Source organism: Solea senegalensis, linkage group LG7, assembly GCF_019176455.1.
Source record: "Solea senegalensis isolate Sse05_10M linkage group LG7, IFAPA_SoseM_1, whole genome shotgun sequence".
Taxonomy (NCBI): domain Eukaryota; kingdom Metazoa; phylum Chordata; class Actinopteri; order Pleuronectiformes; family Soleidae; genus Solea; species Solea senegalensis.
Window position 1 is genome coordinate 4,062,694 of NC_058027.1, and position 18,368 is coordinate 4,081,061.

The 18,368-nt window shown below is 38.8% G+C and overlaps 2 protein-coding genes across 2 annotated transcripts in view; both read left to right on the forward strand.

Moving 5' to 3' along the window:
- Nucleotides 1-1,770: 1,770 nt before the first annotated feature.
- On the forward strand, nt 1,771-5,426 carry LOC122772684 (CKLF-like MARVEL transmembrane domain-containing protein 3). Its single transcript, XM_044030899.1, has 4 exons — nt 1,771-1,953; nt 3,132-3,287; nt 3,386-3,481; nt 4,577-5,426. Exons 1-4 carry the CDS (start codon nt 1,864-1,866, stop codon nt 4,679-4,681), a joined length of 447 nt encoding a protein of 148 aa, XP_043886834.1. The 5' UTR covers nt 1,771-1,863; the 3' UTR covers nt 4,682-5,426.
- Nucleotides 5,427-6,249: 823 nt separating this feature from the next.
- Nucleotides 6,250-18,368, forward strand: part of cmtm3 (CKLF-like MARVEL transmembrane domain containing 3) — a 272,921-nt gene continuing 260,802 nt past the window's right edge. Inside the window, exons 1-2 of the mRNA XM_044030898.1 lie at nt 6,250-6,602; nt 11,853-12,008. Of these exons, the coding sequence (XP_043886833.1) occupies nt 6,486-6,602; nt 11,853-12,008 (273 nt within the window). The 5' untranslated portion in view covers nt 6,250-6,485. The remainder of the gene's footprint in view (nt 6,603-11,852; nt 12,009-18,368) is intronic.

Below are 18,368 nucleotides of genomic sequence, written 5' to 3' on the forward strand. Positions count from 1 at the left end.
GTCTATTTCGGCTTCATAAGGCCTCAGTGATTTTATTATAACTGCACATGTATTTTTTTTTTGGTGACAACCTTTGACAAACGTCTTACTGATGTGAAATAAAAATAGTGAAAAAGTGAAAGATAGAAATGCTCCAGACGTTAAATACACAATGAATTACAGAGCAAATAAACAAATATGACTAGATTTCAAACGGAAATAGATAATAAATAAATGAACAACTTGAGGCTGTAAACCTGTTACATAAAGTGTAGCAACAAAAATGGGACCTATTTTACATATTATGAAGCAAAACTTATTTAACTTCGTCCATTTCAGTTCAACGAGAAACACAATGGAGAAAAAATGTGTCAAAAAAGAAGTATGTTTTACCTTTTGAGATTAAAATCTCTTGTACAAGTAGCCAACAAACAACTGACAACAAATAGCACTGATAAACAATAAATACACAATATTGTAAACAAAGCAGGCATGACTTCCTTTATTCATCCATCCATCGTCAAACGCTTATCCAGGATCAGAGTATTGGGGGTAGCAGCTCGTCCTCCATCTGCCCAGAGGTCTCCTTCCAAGTCCCTGAGGCACCACGGCAGCAGCATCCTTACCAGGTGCCTGAATCACCTTTCCACACATAGAACTTCTCATCCTATCGCTTAGGGAGACCCCAGCTGCCTTGTTCTCAAACTGTGGCTCATGTACCACCAGTGGTGCGTGAGCTTCCTCCGGTGGAACTTGGAGTAAAATCAGAAATACTGTTCTACTGTATTGTACCAGGGTATGTAATAAGCAGCGGTGGAAAGAGTTTTGAAATAAATTCACTGAAGTAAAAGTAATTGACTTTAAAAAGTACAAGTACACAAAAATACTACTCAATTACAGTAAAGCGAGGAAATGAAATGTATTACTTTTCACTGATTCAAAGGTAGTTTAGTTTTGTTTGTTTTGAGTGAGTTTCTCGGTATAGCTTTGGGCTTTTGTTTGTGTCTGTGGAGACACAGTGTTGACGCGTCTTACATCGCGACTGATGGAGGGAAGGTTACGTTTGTGTTAAGGAATTAACCCCAGTTCTCTGAGTCATGAGCGATTTTGTGGGATACAGCAAGGTTGCAACATTAGCAACACAACTTACACACTGGAGCTTTAACCTGATGCTGATATTTAAACTTGAGATTGTGATTGTGCTTTTTTAAGAGTGTAAACCTCTGACTCAAGTTGGCAGGAAGCTTATATTTAGTCAGATGGGACTTCTTGTAATCTTCTTGTAGTCTTGCCTTTGCAGCAAGAAGACCCGGGTTCAAGACCTGGTCAGAATAAGGGTCTTTCTGCATGGCGTTTGCATGTTCTCCCCGTTTGTGTATGTGTTTCCTCCCACAGTCCAAAAACATGCAATATGGGGATTAGGCAAAATTGGACACTAGAGATGGGATGGATGGAGGCGTGTTGTATTTCAGAAGTCAGAATATCTCGGTGTACAAAGTTTGAATGACGCGTTCACAGATTTATGATGTTTGAGTGAGAATTGGATGGAACTGTGCATAGAGACGAACAGTTTGGAGACCATGTTGTTCATACATAAGTGTGCATAGTTTCATTTATGTATATATCAAGGAGTAAAAACGACTGTAAATATGTCAGATTTTACAGATACAGAGTAGATCTTGCATCTTAAAAAAAGCAGCACACATATTTATTTACGTCTTATTTGTGCAGCAGCAGCGGCAACGGCGGCTGTTTTGACATTATTCTTACTAACAGTCACTTCCTGTGCAGCTCTAAGGAAACAGCCAGTTTGAGGAAGCTGCGAGTGAGCTGTCGATTAGAGGCTCACATTGCATCATTGTCATCCTCCTCATCATCATCGCCATGTCAACAGATCCCGGTACATCAACAATCATGGACGTGGACGTGGCTTTTCTCAAATCCACGAGGGCCATGCTGAAAGCAGCAGAGATGGTGAGATACTGAACATCATCGGGAGCGTCACACGTCCTCTACACTTAACGGATGGAAGTAAATGAGGCAATAACAGAGGAGTCGCATGTTTTCTGTGTAATTCAGTCACTGGAGCTTCTGTAGTTTGTTTGACGAACTCTGACTCGAACATTTCAGAGAAGAAACTGAATCACTTACTTGTTTAAAACAAAAAAATGTGATGTGGAACCAGGAGCGAAAACTCACAGTCCACAGTTCCTCTTTCACTCTGAAGTGCAACATGGTGAACAAAGGACACATGTAAATCTTACAAATCGAAGTCACACCGTCACAAATCAACGTGTTTGAGTGTTAACGCTTAAATGCAAGAGGTGTTAGAGTGAGTAAGGGTTTGTCTGTGTTAAGTATATCATATTTAAAGTGTGTGAAAGGTTAGAGTAAATTATTTTTATACAAACAAACTCAACACAAACTTCTTTGGAGTTTGAAAACTAACTGAAGGGTCAGGTGAGAGATATTCAGCTGCAACAACTCAACAAACAGAATTTTACACACTAAAACTAACACAAACAGAACTTTCATTTTTTGACAAAAATAACTATAAAAATGGCCGATTAACCCAAGATGGCAGACTTCCTGTTGGGTGTGGATCATGGTCATAATGTCGTTTTCTATTCACCCCGACATTCTACGCATGTGTGCCGATTTTCGTGCATGTACGATAATTGTGTTGTTCGGGGGGAATTTGGACAGGGGGCGGCGCACTTATTGGCCCCTCCCACATCCAATTTTGGACCTACATCCCCCAAACCTTTTTTAGACGTATATTTACACCAGGTCTGACACAAATATCTGTGAGTTTTGGGTTCAAATACACAATTCATTTGTCGTAATAATAATAATACTAAAATAGTTTAATAAACAAAGATTTACAGACAAAAATGCTCAACTTTATTGGATGTCTGTCTCGTCTGCATCTTGTGTAGATATTTCTAAATAAAAATACAAATAAACTAAATATTACACATATGAAAATGGTCCTTAAAAAACAGTTTTAGTGACTTAGCCGCATTTATAGTAAGTAAACTTAGATAAATAAGTAGAATTGTCCCAATTCACTGGTCTACATTGAGTTAGAATTCATATTTTGGATTGATTTTGTTCAAATAAATGTTTCTGTGTCCGTGTTTCGGCTGCAGACGTCTCTGTTTGTGGCCTTTGTGTGTTTCACCGTCGCCTCCAGTCCAAGGCTCATCACAGCGACGGTGTTGGAGTTTCTCGTCACGTTGTTGCTGTACCTGCTGTACCTGCTCAAACTCAACAAGAGGCTGACGTTCTTCTTTTGGCCTTTCGTGGTGGGTGTATATTCGCCCGACCTTTTATTTTGAATGTCCCCGTGAGCAGAGAATACGAATACATGTTTAGTTTCTTCTTCTTCTTCGTTTCTTTTCAGGACATGTTTAATTCAGTCTTCGCTGCGGTTTACCTGACTGTGCTGAGCCTGATGGCGTTGACCACGTACACAGTTACAGGCACACTGGCCGGAGGGGTAAGACAGGTTTCTTTGTCTAATCGTACTTTAAGCTGTTTAGGCTGGAGAGTTTATGCCCTTACCCTTACCCTGAACTTAACCACCACTACTAAATGGCCCTAAAACGAAGTGGGTTTAAAAAGCCCTTATAAGTTGTGGACCTCACAAAGATATAACTACATGTACACACACACACACACTTCCTGGAGACTTCCCCCAACCACTTCCCCCAACATCCTCTAACCTCAACCTTCAAATAAACCTTAACCTAAACCTTCACCTTATTTGAAACGTAACTCGAGTCCTATTTCTTAAATTGAAATATTTTCTCCCTGAAAAATGACCTATTGTCCCCCCTGACAGGAAGTCAGGCTCCGACAATGCAAGACATAAATATCCACAATTACTGGACATGTCTTAATGTCATTTTGTCATTAGGAGTGAAAGTACAATGATAACAAGTATCACTATACATCATAATAATAGTAATAATAATAAATGGCAATGGCAGTGAGCAAACACTGCTATATATAATCCACATATAATAGTAATTAAAAGAAATGAATATTATAGGCATGTACATATGAATATACATAATAATAATAATTATTATTATTATTGTACATTAGGTTACATTTATCACATTCAATTATAACTTTAACATTTAATAATATATAAGCTTCAATTTCAATTGTCTATGTGTTATTTTTGATAACATTTTTTGATTCTATTTTATTTTTCTGTGTAGTTTTGCGATTTACTGATTTGTTTTGCATCAAAAATAATTTTCTGTTGTGAATTATATGTACATATATATATATATATATATATATATATATATATATATATATATATATATATATGTATATATATATATATACATATATACAGTATATATGTATATGCTATATATCTTTCCCAAAATTGAGCGAAATGCGTCGCTCACATTGCGCGGACTCCGGTATCCTCGCGTGTCAAGTGTCCTGTAGTATCCCACTTCATCATCAGGTATATACAGTATATATAAAGATATATATTAGAAGTACACAAACACACAAATGATTTTATCAATGTCATGTGGTCTAATGCTTTTATTTTTCTCTCTCGTCACAGATCGTTGGTTTCATGGCGGTTGTTCTCTTCTGTGCCGACACCTATCTGCTCTTCACCAAGATCACTTTCAACAATCCAAGACATGCAACACAGGGCAATCAATGAATGAATGAATGAACCCTTCACAGACCCTGAATAAAGGCTACAGTTTATGTGAATTTATATATAAATATAGCACAAAAAGTAAGAAAATGTGTGTTTGCTGGATTATTTCTTTGTTGTAACATTGTTTCTTGGCAGTAAATCTTATTGGATTGGATGATTGAAGTGTGAAGAAACAAAACATATTTGCAATCTAACAATTTATTAATTCAACAAATAGGGGCCTCAGTAGCATGTGGAAGGACCATACACAGCCACAACATCACCTCCTCCTCATGGTGTAAGATTTATTGCCAAGAAACAACACATTTCCTTACTTTTTGTGCTAAGTTTATACACAGAAACCACTTTTTTTCAGTCTGAATTATCAACACGTACCCGGGCCAATGGTTAACCTCACTTATAAAACTCTCGTCACCAAAACATGCCGTACGTGTCTGAAAATAGACTCGGTCGACCACAACACTGCAGCTGTTCTACTTTAACCTGCCGCTCGCTGATGTACACAAACAGCTTCATTCTGTAGCAGTCGCCTTGTGCATGTTTGGTAACGAGAGTAGACTTTCACTTTCATCACGTACTATCTTCTGCTTTTGTATGTGTATTTCAATATAGTTATTTTAGACGCATATGATTTCCCCTCATCCTATTTCTAATGTTTTGGGTTTGTTTGTTTTTATGTTGTGTCAGCATCTGTAATACATAGTGTTTTTCAGATCCATTTTAATAAATCATGACATTTAATGCATTTTGTGTGAAAGCAATGTTTCACTGGCTGTGTGAAGAGAATGTGACTTGAGTTTATTTTAGCATTAGCCACAGAAAAGACACTTTCTTTCTTGCTCCAGTTAAAAAAAAAGTCTCTCTGACTTATATGAATAATGTTTTATAGATTCCCTTTTAATGATTATAAGTAAACAACAGATATATTAAAACACAATACATTTGTTGATGTGATAGTGCAGGGACCTGTGGCTCCGTGGCTGCAGGATCCAGATACAGTAATTTACATGTCTGTCAGATTAAGAAAACAGACTGCTTTGGTGGTGGACTTCTGTCTTTTTTTTTGCTGCTTTCCTGTGGAGGGGTCACCTGCAGATGGTTCATGGCACTGAATCCTCTTTCACACTCTGCTGTTGACACCCAGGACAGTGGAGACAGTTGTTAGCACCTTCCTGATGTTGTTGTTTACGTTACAGACTTTCAATTTGCAGCATTTTATTTTATGTATTTGATATGGTCCATTAGGCAGGGATACATAGAAAACATATACCACACCCCATGGCTGCAGGATCCACATCTAGACCTCATGCAATGAAAAAAAGTGCAGTATATGGCCAAATGGGAAGGAATTGAGCTTGCAACCAGTGCCTTTGAGCAAAGTACTATTGCTTCCTGTGCACAGATTTACATTTGTATTATTTTATTCATTGTTCTGCCTGTAGAAATGACATTGTGGGAAATGCTGTCATAATATTGTACTTTATCTGCTTTACTGTGAAAAGTGCCTTGAGATGGCGCTATACAAATAAAACTTGATCTGATGTGACCGTGTAGTCGTGCAGCCGCGGGGGCATCGCATTTCACATCTGGACAAAGCAGCAGCAGATGTTGCGCTTCGTGTGCTCCGTTTCCGCGCTGTCATTGTTTCCGTTTCCACCCACGAGAAGACACTGCCTCGCGCCTCCACACAAACTGTGGAGCAGCCTGTATCTCCTTTCCTTTCTTGTTTTCTTTTTTTCCTTGAATCCGTTACGTGCAGTTTGGAGTCTCTGAAGCGATTTGAGGAGATACTTCTGGTTGAAGAATGGGGGACATCGAGGCTCCCAGCTCTCCGCCGAGCCACACCGCCACACTGCTCTCTGTTCTCCCGAGCAAAGAGTTCGCCTCGTCCAGGAAAGGAATGCTGCTTATTGCTGAAGTGGTAAGAAATGAGCAGAGAGACTCTCCTCTCATGTTCCTCTCTGAAACTCCTGGAACTCTCCCTGTGCCATTGCTTGTGTCTGTGCGCACAAATGCGCGCTGCGTTCTGGACGCTTTGATTTGAACGTTTTTGCAGAAGCGATTGCAGCTTCATGATGATGATGATGATGATGACGAGCATGTGTTGAATTACTTCACATCCAGAAACTGTTGCTTTGAATGTAGGTCAGTCTGCGTTTCCGTCACCATGTTTCCATTAGTGAAGGGAGGCGCGGTGAGGTCACGTTTTTGTCACATCTGGATTATGGAGACGAGTCATCTGTACCGTCAGTGATCTAATGTGAGATTATCTGCAACGTCCAAACAATATCAGTGTTGAAATAACACAAACAATGGGGAAAAGTGTGTATTTTATAGCAGATTTACTAACGAATCTGCTTTAAAACCACACTCTCTTCAAGTATAACATGTTTAATGAAAAAGATATGAATGATGAAGTATGATGATGAAGATCAGAATAAAAATGGAAACTTTTCTTGGACTGTCCAAGTGGATTTCACTTAACCAGGAAGTGAAAGTTTGTGTGTCGCTGTGATGGTGCCAGTACAGCGAGGAAGGAGGAGGAGGAGGAGGAGGACTGACCATGTGAGCCTTAACATTTGTGTCATGTGACATGGTCATCACATCCTCCGTAAGATCTAGCTCCGTCCTCATTTGTACGGCATAAAGCATGATCCCTAACTTTGACCCTAACCCACAAGCACAATTCTCCACGAATCTAAGCACCAAACTGAACCAGTTCCCCAAAAATGAAATTCTGCCTCATTAGGACCAGGTTTTGGTCTCCATGAGGACTACAAATGCAACACACACAGGCTGTTTACTGCTTCTTTACCAGCAACAGCCTTTGGCTAAAATTCCTCTGAAAGTTTATTGACCTCAGCTGACAGTGGGAAACACAACCATCTCCTTTTATACGAGGGTCCCACTTTTAATGAGTAAGAGACTCAGTGCTGGGTCATGAGGGGCAGGCGACGATCATGAAATACACACACACACACACACAAACACACTCTTTGTTAAACTGTAAATCACAGATTCACAGAGAAATCCTACTGTCTGTCATCCAGGACATAGTTGTAGTCGTAGTTGAGTTGAAGATGTTCCACCTCCCATCCAAGAGGCTTTTCCAGTTCATCAGCAAGCAGATAGCACAAACAGCACAGGGTCATTATTAGTTGTTGTAGTAGTAGTGGGGGTATAAGTAAAATAAATCAGTTAAATATGTCAGTTGTTTGGCTAATCTCATGTACAAAATCTGATTTTACTTTGCTTGATTTGAACATAATGCTACAGCTCTAGGTATAAGGTCAAGTCAGTCAGGATTTAACATTATTTGTTTGCTGTGTCCTTCAGCTAAAACCCCCCAAAACAGGCTTTGTCAAGCAAAACTATCAGACCTGACTGAGGGAGTGTTTGTGAGTATACAGCAGTAGTGCAGGGACGGGCATTTATCGCATTAAACTGCCGAACAAACAGGGTTTTTTTTTAGTAGGAACCTCTGAAATCTAGAGCTGAAATGATGAATCGATAATTAATCGATTACTAAATTAATCGACAACTATTTTGATAATCGAATAATCGGTTTGAAGCTTTTTTCATGATTAAAACAAGATTTTCGATTGTTTAAGCTTCTTAAATGTGAATATTTTCTTCATTTCTTTGCTCTGGATAACAAAGAAATCAATAAAAGTTAATCATTTTGGTTTGTGGACAAAACAAGACATTTGAGAACATCATCATTTCCAGGTTTGACGAACACCAATCCACATTTTTTAAGGTTTTAACACCAAACAATTAATCGAGAAAATAATCGACAGATTCATCGATTATGAAAATAATCGTTAGTTACAGCTCTACTGAAATCCAAGCTGTTTGCAGTCGTCTCATCTTGCTTCCACACTGTTGCTGTTGCCTCCATCTATCTTGATTTAACACAAATCGCTTCCTGTGTGCAGTGCAGGAATGTCACCGGGCGACACGAGATTAAACCCTGCTACACACATGCACAGTTTAATGGAGCTAAGGCCATAGTCTGACTAAGACAGACAATCAGACAACTTTGCCGAGTCTGAGCATAAATGCAGGGGAGAACATTGATTTATTGGCCGCGTACGTATGACTCCGCCTCTGTAGGTGGCGCTGTATTATCTCTCTATAAGCTAGTACGTATTGAATCAGTTTCCTGTTGACCTTTTACGTCACAGAATTCTGTATGTTTCGTATCTGCTGTACACACTGGATCCAACATGTCTGGTTGCTGTGTTGCCCGCAGTACAACAAGTCTGACTAAGTGTATACATGCCGGAGTGATCAGACTATGAATCAGATTATCCAGGTATGTTAGTCCAACTAAGACTAGCTTGATTTTAGTCAGACTAATGTGTTTACATGACATTAAGAAAACTGAATTATGCTCTTATGCTGAGTTCACACCGAATGTCAGTATTTCAAATTCACACAGTACACATAAAGCAGGGGTGTCAAATGTACGGCCCGCGGGCCAGAATCGCCCCACCAGAGGGTCCAATCCGGCCCCTCTGGTAATACTATATTTTTCACTTCCAGATACCTATGACTAACTGTTTGTGCCTGTATAGATCCACTGTGATCTGTAGGTTGTTATGCACATGTGCAAATGGTAAATTTAGGCATAGCATTGTTGAAATTGCACTTGTTTTTCTCAAGAAACCTCATTGAATGTAGAACAAAGGAAAACAAATTCAGAGTTCTTGTTGTTTAAAGGGTATTATGCTATTATTTTACTAATCCGGCCCACTTGAGATCAGATTGTGCTGTATTTGGCCCCTGGTCTAAAGTATCGCTGCTGCTGAACTGTGTTTTTGATAGAGAGCTCACAGTCTGTGTTGTATCACTGAACTCAGCTGTAGATTTGTGGCTTCCGGAGGGAAAACAGCGCGTAGCTTCATTATACCTCACAATATCAGTGAGACACACACACACACATCCTGCTGAGCGAGCATTATTACAGTGTGTCACACCGCTGTGTTCTTCTTGTAGGTTTTTTTTTTCCCTGTAATGTTGCGCTAATGAAGGACACATGGTACAGTAAGCGTGTGTGAAGTGTGCCTCGTCTTCCCTACATGGTGTGAACACAAAGACTGAGGAGGGCTGACACAATTCTTAGCTCACTATGTAATGTGTTTGTGGCCTCTGAGTGTAAAAGTCCCTCGTGTGCAAGTTTGTCTGTTTTCAAATGCCCAAACTGTCTTTAAATTGCAGGAACCTGATGTTTTCCATGTGATTCTGCTCCCAAAAATACAGCATATCGTCACGTCATCGGTATAATCAATAACACAGTTTGTCGAAGTTTGACTGTTTCATTCAAATTGTTGATGATTTTAATCTATACTGTCTGTCAAATTCAAGTTTTTATATTTGAATGGTAAACAAGAACAATATCTGTTGGTTTAAGTGTTTGATTTCTTGCCACATTGTTGTTTAAAATGTTATGGATAAAATAAATATACGAGTTGACAAAAACGTGTAACATAAGTACAGTTTTTAGTTACTTTATTATGGAATAATATTTCAATAAATAGATGTGAACGTCTTCTGGTTTCATTTATTTACTGGAAATGTTCATAATTTAGTGTTGAAGGATTTAGTAATACCGACTAATATGGATAAGGAGAGAACTGGCATTTATTTTTTAGCGTCAAATTTGCAAAATATGTGTGAAAGTGCTTTTCCGTCTATGAAGACGTTTTAAAACCACAATTAACTTCAATGAATTCAGTTAATTCATTCAATCTTGACTGAAGTTTTTGTCCATACTGCCCGAGCCCTAATTTCATGTCTTGACTTAAGGGACTGACTGGGAAACTGAGGAGAAACTAAAGGGAAACTTTCCCTATTTTAAGGGAAATTGAAGATTCTTTCCTTTTTTAATTATGTACATACATAATTAAATACATACCTTTTTAATTATGTACATACATAATTAAAAAAGACAACTTCAGTTTTGTATTTGACAGAAAAGGAGTCAGCAAAATGCTTTATGACTCTTTCTTTGTTGCCTTTCATGGTTTTCTATGATTATAAATAGAAGGGTTTGGGGTTTGGGGTCTGTTTGGGTCAGCACAAATTTTCACTATTCATGCAAGTTTTGAGACTAAATAAACAATTGATCAGTTTATTCACTTTAAGAGAGGTCATGGAAGGTTTTTTAGTCCTGATGGATTGCACTGCTATGTATCACTTGAGGAAACATGGAAAATAAGGTGATTTTGTGCAGTTTTGAGTGACATAATGTACGTGTAAATATACATAATCTATGTTACCAACATCCCACTGTTTATTCTTCAGGAGCAAACGTTCCGGAGGATCTTCCCGTGCGCTCGGAGATTTCTCAGGTTTTTTACTTGACACTTTTTGCCCTCACACTGACAGCAGCTGCAGCAGTTTAAGGTCGAGTCAGGGGGAGTTTTCCGCCCTCGAGCCCGTGTGGTGTGGCGTGACTCAGACTGAGACAAAGACAAGATGGCCGGGCCTGTCTGAGATTACAGCGCTTTCATTTTTCTGCCGATACGGTGTGTCTAATCTCGTCTGACAGGAACTTTCCAAACGCGAGGGAAGGCTCACTTTACTCTCATGATTGCAGCTTCGTGTTCGGGTGTTTTTAACCACAGCTATGTTGCTGTTGCTGTTGCTGTGTGAAAAGAAATACACTGAATAAATGTGAATGTGTGGATAATCACTGTATTTACACAGATTTGAGTAATCCACAGTGGATTACAGTGTCAAATCTCAAAGTAATTTATTTTTAAATAAATATACTAGGGATGCAAGTAGAGCTGAAACAATTACTCGATTAAATACATTTTTTAGAATCGATGAATCAGTTTTAAGATTTTTTTTCAGGATTAAAACAAGATTTGTGATTGTTTCCTCATTTTTTTGAACGTTTTTCTGACATTTTTTGGACCAATTTTATTTTTTTTTACTTAATCGATTATGAAAAATTAGCGGTATTTATTTTCTTTATTGTGCAAAGTAAACATAAATTAATAATAGTTGAAGAGGAGGTAGAAGCCTATTCAAGTCCACTGTTTTAGTCATCAGTCATAGCAAGGGTTGATACTGTGTATGCCTAAAATACATATACTTGATTTAAGGCCAGAGCAATAAATGCAAGTATCCTAAAATCTGTTTTTCTAATTTTTTTTAGGTTCTCTCCTTCATTTCGTTCGTGTGCTTCGCCGCGTCCACTGCAGCCGGCTTCGTCACCATCCCGCTGGTGGAGTTTCTGGCTGCTCTCTTCTTGTTGTTCGCCTACTCCACCAAGTTCTACGAAAGGTTTCAAAGCTTCTTCTGGCCTCTTATGGTGAGATACACTTTTTCAGTCTTTGCCGTTTATATTATACACACACACACACACACACACACACAGAGAAGTCTCAAAAGTCGCACACTCTGCATTGTGTTGAGCAAAAAGAGGCCAAGGACAGACCACAAACTCTCTCTCTGAGAGAAAATGCAACCAAAAAACAGCATTCAGGCACACGTGGACTCTCTAAAACAAGATAAATGATAAAGAAACATAATAAAATGCATAATTAGGGAAGCTGCAGCACAAAACATAAGGGATGAAGAAGTCACGTACCTCTTCCCTGGAGTCTCACAGCGGGGAGGGAAGAGATAACGCGGGAGACACACCCACAAAAACAGACAATAGGGAAACAAACAAACGAAATGTTTGTCACGTCAAATACCAGTCAGCAAAAATACATTTTACGGAATAATTACATGAATAATTGAATAATTGCTGCCCCCGCAATGCGGCCCTCCACTTAATATCAAGCTATAATGAGTCATTTCTGTTTTTATATTTTCCGTCATAAAGGCATTCATTTATTGTAAATTAGTTATCCTTTCATGTCAAAACAGTTTTATTTTGAAATGTGCGATATCATTATGGAATATCTTGGTTTATTGAATGATAAAATCACTCCCCTGTACTGAACAGTTGATCTTTCCCAAAATGTGTGACTTTACCGACCTCCTCCTGAATTTGAAATTATAATTGCATTTCATTCGAATATGTATTTTGTTGTTGTTTTTTTTTGAATGGAAAGGACATTTTGAGTTTTGAATATAATAGTATTTAGGCGTATGACTTGACCGACTATAATAAATGGACCTTTGACTCTTGTGACCCTTTAAGTTACCCTGCACTCTTGAGTTTGATTCAGAATCTCATACAACCACTCATCAAAAACCCAAACTATTCCTTATTTTAACACATTTTCTTTGCTCATGAGACCACAAAGTTGAAATTGAAATGACGCAAACGCAGAGGTTTAGTTTAGGCTTAGTATTTGGAAGTCGTTTTGTTTGTTTTAGAAGGTTTTTAGTTGTTTTTGAAAGACTCAGACACACACACAAGGGATTCAAACCCACGACTTTGTGAACAGTGATGTGACATCCTTGTCCACTGGACTACCTTCAGCGCTGGAGGTGAGTGCCTCCACAGGGACAGAGGGTCACGGAAAATGTGATGAAGGATGAAACAGTTTGTCCTCGTATGTTCAATTTTTTGATGAGAAACAAAGAAATTCACAGTAACAGCATCAAGTCCATCAGAAGATGACTTGTATCTCGGAGGTTGTAAGTTCTAATCGTACAATAAAGTGAATTTCACACAAAAGAAAATTGATTAACAGCAAGAGTTTTTTTATGCAGCTCAGTAAAACGAGTAAGACTTGTATGACTGAGAGACGTCTTACTAAAGTATGACTTTTTTGTCACTTTTTGGACGACATACTATGCTAGATGTTTTGGTGTCAATTAGGACAATATTGTATAGAATGGCTCCACAAGGTTGGTGTAGTGGCTAGGACTATTGCCTTTTACAAAAAAGACCCGGGGTTCAATCCCTGGTTGAAACAAGTCATTCCTGCAATCCTGAGAGGTAGTTGTGTAATTCTGGACAACATACTATACTATGACTTTTTTGACTGATTTTGAACGACATACTATACTATGACTTTATTGACTGATTTTGGACGACATACTATACTATGACTTTATTGACTGATTTTGGACGACATACTATACTATGACTTTTTGACTGATTTTGAACGACATACTATACTATGACTTTTTTGACGGATTTTGGACGACATGCTATACTATGACTTTTGTGGGTGGTTTTGGACGACATACTATACTATGGCGTTTTGACGATTTTGGGCGACATACTATACTATGACTTTTTGGACTGAATTTGGACGACATGCTATACTATGACTTTTTGGACTGATTTTTGGACAACATACTTTACTATGACTTTTTGGACTGATTTTGGACAACATACTTTACTATGACTTTTTTGGGTGATTTTGGACGACATACAATACTATGACTTTTTTGACCAATTTTGGATGACACTATACTATGACTTTTTTGACCGCTTTTGGACAACATACTATGCTATGACTTTTTTTTACTGATTTTGGATGACATGCTATACTATGACTTTTTTGGGTGGTTTTGGACGACATACTATACTATGACGTTATTGACCGATTTTGTACGACATATACTATAACTATGACTTTTTGATTTTGGGCTGACATACTATAGTCATAGTATAGTATGTCGTCCAAAATCGGTCAAAAAAGTCATAGTATAGTATGTTGTCCAAAATCGGTCAAAAATGTCATAGTATAGTATGTCGTACAAAATCGGTCAAAAACGTCATAGTATAGTATGACGTCCAAAATAGGTCAAAAATGTCACAGTATAACATGTTGTTGAAAATCGGTCAAAAAAACTGATAGTATAGTATAGTATGTTGTCGAAAATCGGTCAAAAATGACATAGTATAGTATGTCGTACAAAATCGGTCGATAACGTCATAGTATAGTATGACGTCCAAAATTGGTCAAAAAGGTCACAGTATAACATGTTGTTGAAAATCGGTCAAAAAAACTGATAGTATAGTATGTCTTCCAAAATCGGTCAAAAAAGTCATAGTATAGTATGTCATCCAAAATCGGTCCAAAACGTCATAGTATAGTATGTCTTCCAAAATAGGTCGAAAACGTCATAGTTTAGTATGTCGTATAAAATCGGTCAAAAACGTCATAGTATGTCGTCAAAATCTGCAAAACGCCAGTATAGTATGCCCATAATCGGTCAAAACGCCATAGTAGTAGTATGTCATCCAAAATTGGTCAAAAAAGTCATAGTATAATATGTCGTCCAAAATTGGTCAAAGACGTCATAGTATAGTATGTCGTCCAAAATTGGTCAAAAACGCCATAGTATAGTATGTCGCCCAAATCGGTCAAAACGCCATAGTATAGTATGTCGTCCAAACTTGGTCCAAAACTTCATAGTATAGTATGCCGTCCAAAATCGGTCCAAAACGTCATAGTATAGTATGTCATCCAAAATAGGTCCAAAACGTCATCGTATGTTGTCCAAAATCGGTCAAAAAAAGTTGTCTAAAATTACCCCAAAACATCTCCTGAACTGGGGTCTTCTTTGTTCATGGTGAGAGTGTTAAACACTACACCAACATTCTATGTTGCCCTAAATTACACCAAAACATCATAGTATAGTATATCGTGTAAAATCAGTCAAAAAATTCTGTCGTCCAAAATGAGACAAAAAAGTCATAGTTGAGTGACATAGTTGAGTGACAGCTCCTGCAAGGCATTCTAGTTGGAACTCCATAGCAAGCATCAACTAGAAAATTCAGTGGCCAAATTGTGATCGTGCCTGCTTCTTGGTGCTGATTTTTTGAACCTTTAAAACTAAAGTATTTAGACCTGGGGTGTCCAAATGTTATTTTAACGAGGGCCAGATTTGATCTGTGAAGATGTTCGGGGGCCAACGGTCACTTCACACCTTTTATTGATCAGTACCTTTTACATACAAATGCACTGTTTAATTAATATAAAATTTTCATTGCCACAATTATCCACTTTATATGTCAATGTAACCACATAAGCAGGAGTGGAAAAAGCATAAAAGTTCTGATCAGCACAGGTTGGTTTCAAACACAAGACTCATGTTTCAAAAGTTTAGCTCTTTACAAACTGAGCTAATGGAGGCTACATATCACAGTCCCTCCCTAGCCATCAATAATACATTATAAACCCGAAGTTGCGGGCAGTACAAAATCTCACCGAGGGCCTTGAGTGGCCCGTTATGCAGCAAACTTTTGGGTGGAAGAGGAATAAGAAGAAGAAGAGACGTGCTGAACAATAACAAGAGATGCTTGCCTTGCAGCAGCAGGCACTATTTCCAAGGACAGGTCAGTTGCTCACCACCACTTTAATTATGTGTGTTAGCGATTAACATAATTGAGAATTTCACAATTTCCAAAACACAATCTGCTAATCTCAGATTAATCCGGATCCTCACTGTTAAAGGGGGAGTTACCTTTGAATTTGTTATTTGTGGCATAAACACTGAACTTGTCAGGACCAGTTGTCCTAATGGAGACCAAAACCTGGTCCCAATGAGGCAGAACCTCATTTCAGAGGTTAAGGTTCAGCTTTGTTCTAAATGAATGGAAGTAAATACAGCGTCCTAAGACGGATAGGATTTGCAGACCTGTGTGTACGTCGTGTGCGCTCTAGAGATAACTCGACGGGCGTTAAATGTCACGTAAATGCCACGACTGTCACGCCTTCTCTTGTCCGGGGCCCAACCGTCTGCCACAGCTGCTTTCAACTATATCCAGGCCTCATTACCTGATTCTTATCAAAGCAGAGCAACACTTACTACACCTGTTTACCTCTCAGATATTAATGGGATTTCAGGTTTTGGATGCTTATTGTTCTATTCCAATACAAATGGGGAGGATAGTGCTGCTACAGAAACACACAAAACAAACAAATCTATCTTTCTGTCTTTATTTCTTTGTGAGATGAAAGCATTCTGTAAATGACCTCTGTGCTGTCAAGCTCCCCGTGCAGAAGGAGACATTTTAGGAAACGCCTGTGAAAACTATGTCTGAAACCTGAGTAACAGTAAAAGTGAGAGTCATTTTACAAATAATAATTAGAGCATTTTTTTTTTACTCGTGGCAGTCAACAGTCATATTGATAGTCATGACATCAGCATCACCCTTGAACTTCCTTCCCCTCAGCTGGGTCTGATAAATAGGGAGGTGTGAAGTGACTCCTCACGTGGCTCAGTGTGAGTGTGCACACACACACACACACACACACACACACTGAGCCTTGAATGAGTGTGTTGACAAAATGTGAATGAAGAGAAGGAGAAAGAAGTGTATTTAAATTGACAAACTGAATCTGTCGCTGTTAAGCAAAACACTAAGCGAGAAAAGGATACATGAGTGTCTCTTCTTTTAAAAAATGTGTGATATCTCATGGTGAGACAACGGTGGCCTTCACGAATCAGAAAGGATGTTCTTGTTCTTGTTGTGTGGTAAACTTCTGCTTCACAAACAGAAACACACCCTTATTAGTTGAGGCAAGATTTCAGCCTCTGTAAAATAACAACAATGCTTACAAAAGTACATATAAAAGGTGTTTTCTAAAGGCCCAGGTCTAATTCCACACACGCGGACCCTGGTATACTCACACGTCGGGGTCCTGTAGTATCTGACTTCACCATCGGGTGGCGGTAGAAGTCTGGACGCAGGGAATAGGACGCATTCCTACCGAAGAAGAAGGGAACGATGCTACAGCTCCCTCCCTCCCGAAATGTTGTTTCCACCTACTATTGAGGGGGAAATTTAGTTGGCCACGCGCACCCTACGTGCTGTCAACGCGCACCCTACGCGCTCTTTGCGTGCCGTTCTTTTGGAACCGCGCCATTGGTTCTTGAGGTAATGAAAATTTTATTTAATCTGGGAATTCCAGTATTTTACCACCTGGGTCCTAAGATTATAAATATGGGTGTGTACGTGAATAGTACTTTCCATACAACATTAAATTTAATAGTCGGTCCAGTAGATCGCTAACCCTAACCCACAGTGCAATAGCGATATTCTGAGTTATATCCATAAAAAGTGCTTGTTTTCGCCAATAAATGGCTTAGATTGTTATGGTAAGCAAGGGCATAAGGTTTGTTGTGGGGACAAACACACGTATGTGTAGTATAATCATTTTTTTTGAACTCCAAAATGTCACATACTGGACCTTTTAAAACATGCATTAGTGATAGCACTTGTCCTTGAAGGGTGACAGGAGGGCTAAAGCTAACGTCAGCTGACAATGGGCAGGCTACGTGTCACAGGGCTGACATATAGAGACAAACATTCACACTTGGTCTTCACACCTACTGGCAGTTTAATGTCTCCAGTCAACCAAACCTGCATGTCTCTGGACTCCAAAGGATCTGAAGAAAACCCTCTCAGGGTCGAACAGAAAATGTCACGCAGAAAAAACCCTGATGTGCAGGTGCAAAGTGAGTATCCTAACCACAGCAACATCCATGGTAAAGACAATGTCCGTACGATTCGGTTTACCCAAGGACACCAAAGCAGAGGTATACATATATTGAGTAGCCACTAGGGGGCGAGTCCTCAAGTTGTGAAGAATAGTCTGTTTGACTGGAAGCCAAATTATCACCTGATGTAAATATTTTCCTGCTGAGTTGATCGTATTAATCACGGGTTTCGAGTCAGTAAACCTTCTTCAGGTGGTGTCATCAGTCACAGTTGAACTCTTACTTATCCATTAAAACCAACCAGCTTAGT

What these genes read in the sequence shown, in the direction of transcription:
- LOC122772684 (XM_044030899.1), top strand. Translation starts at nt 1,864, where the DNA reads ATGTCAACAGATCCCGGTACATCAACAATCATGGACGTGGACGTGGCT. An exon ending in TCTTCTTTTGGCCTTTCGTG is followed by an intron (nt 3,288 to 3,385) that starts GTGGGTGTATAT and finishes GTTTCTTTTCAG; the next exon opens with GACATGTTTAATTCAGTCTT. An exon ending in CAGGCACACTGGCCGGAGGG is followed by an intron (nt 3,482 to 4,576) that starts GTAAGACAGGTT and finishes CTCTCGTCACAG; the next exon opens with ATCGTTGGTTTCATGGCGGT.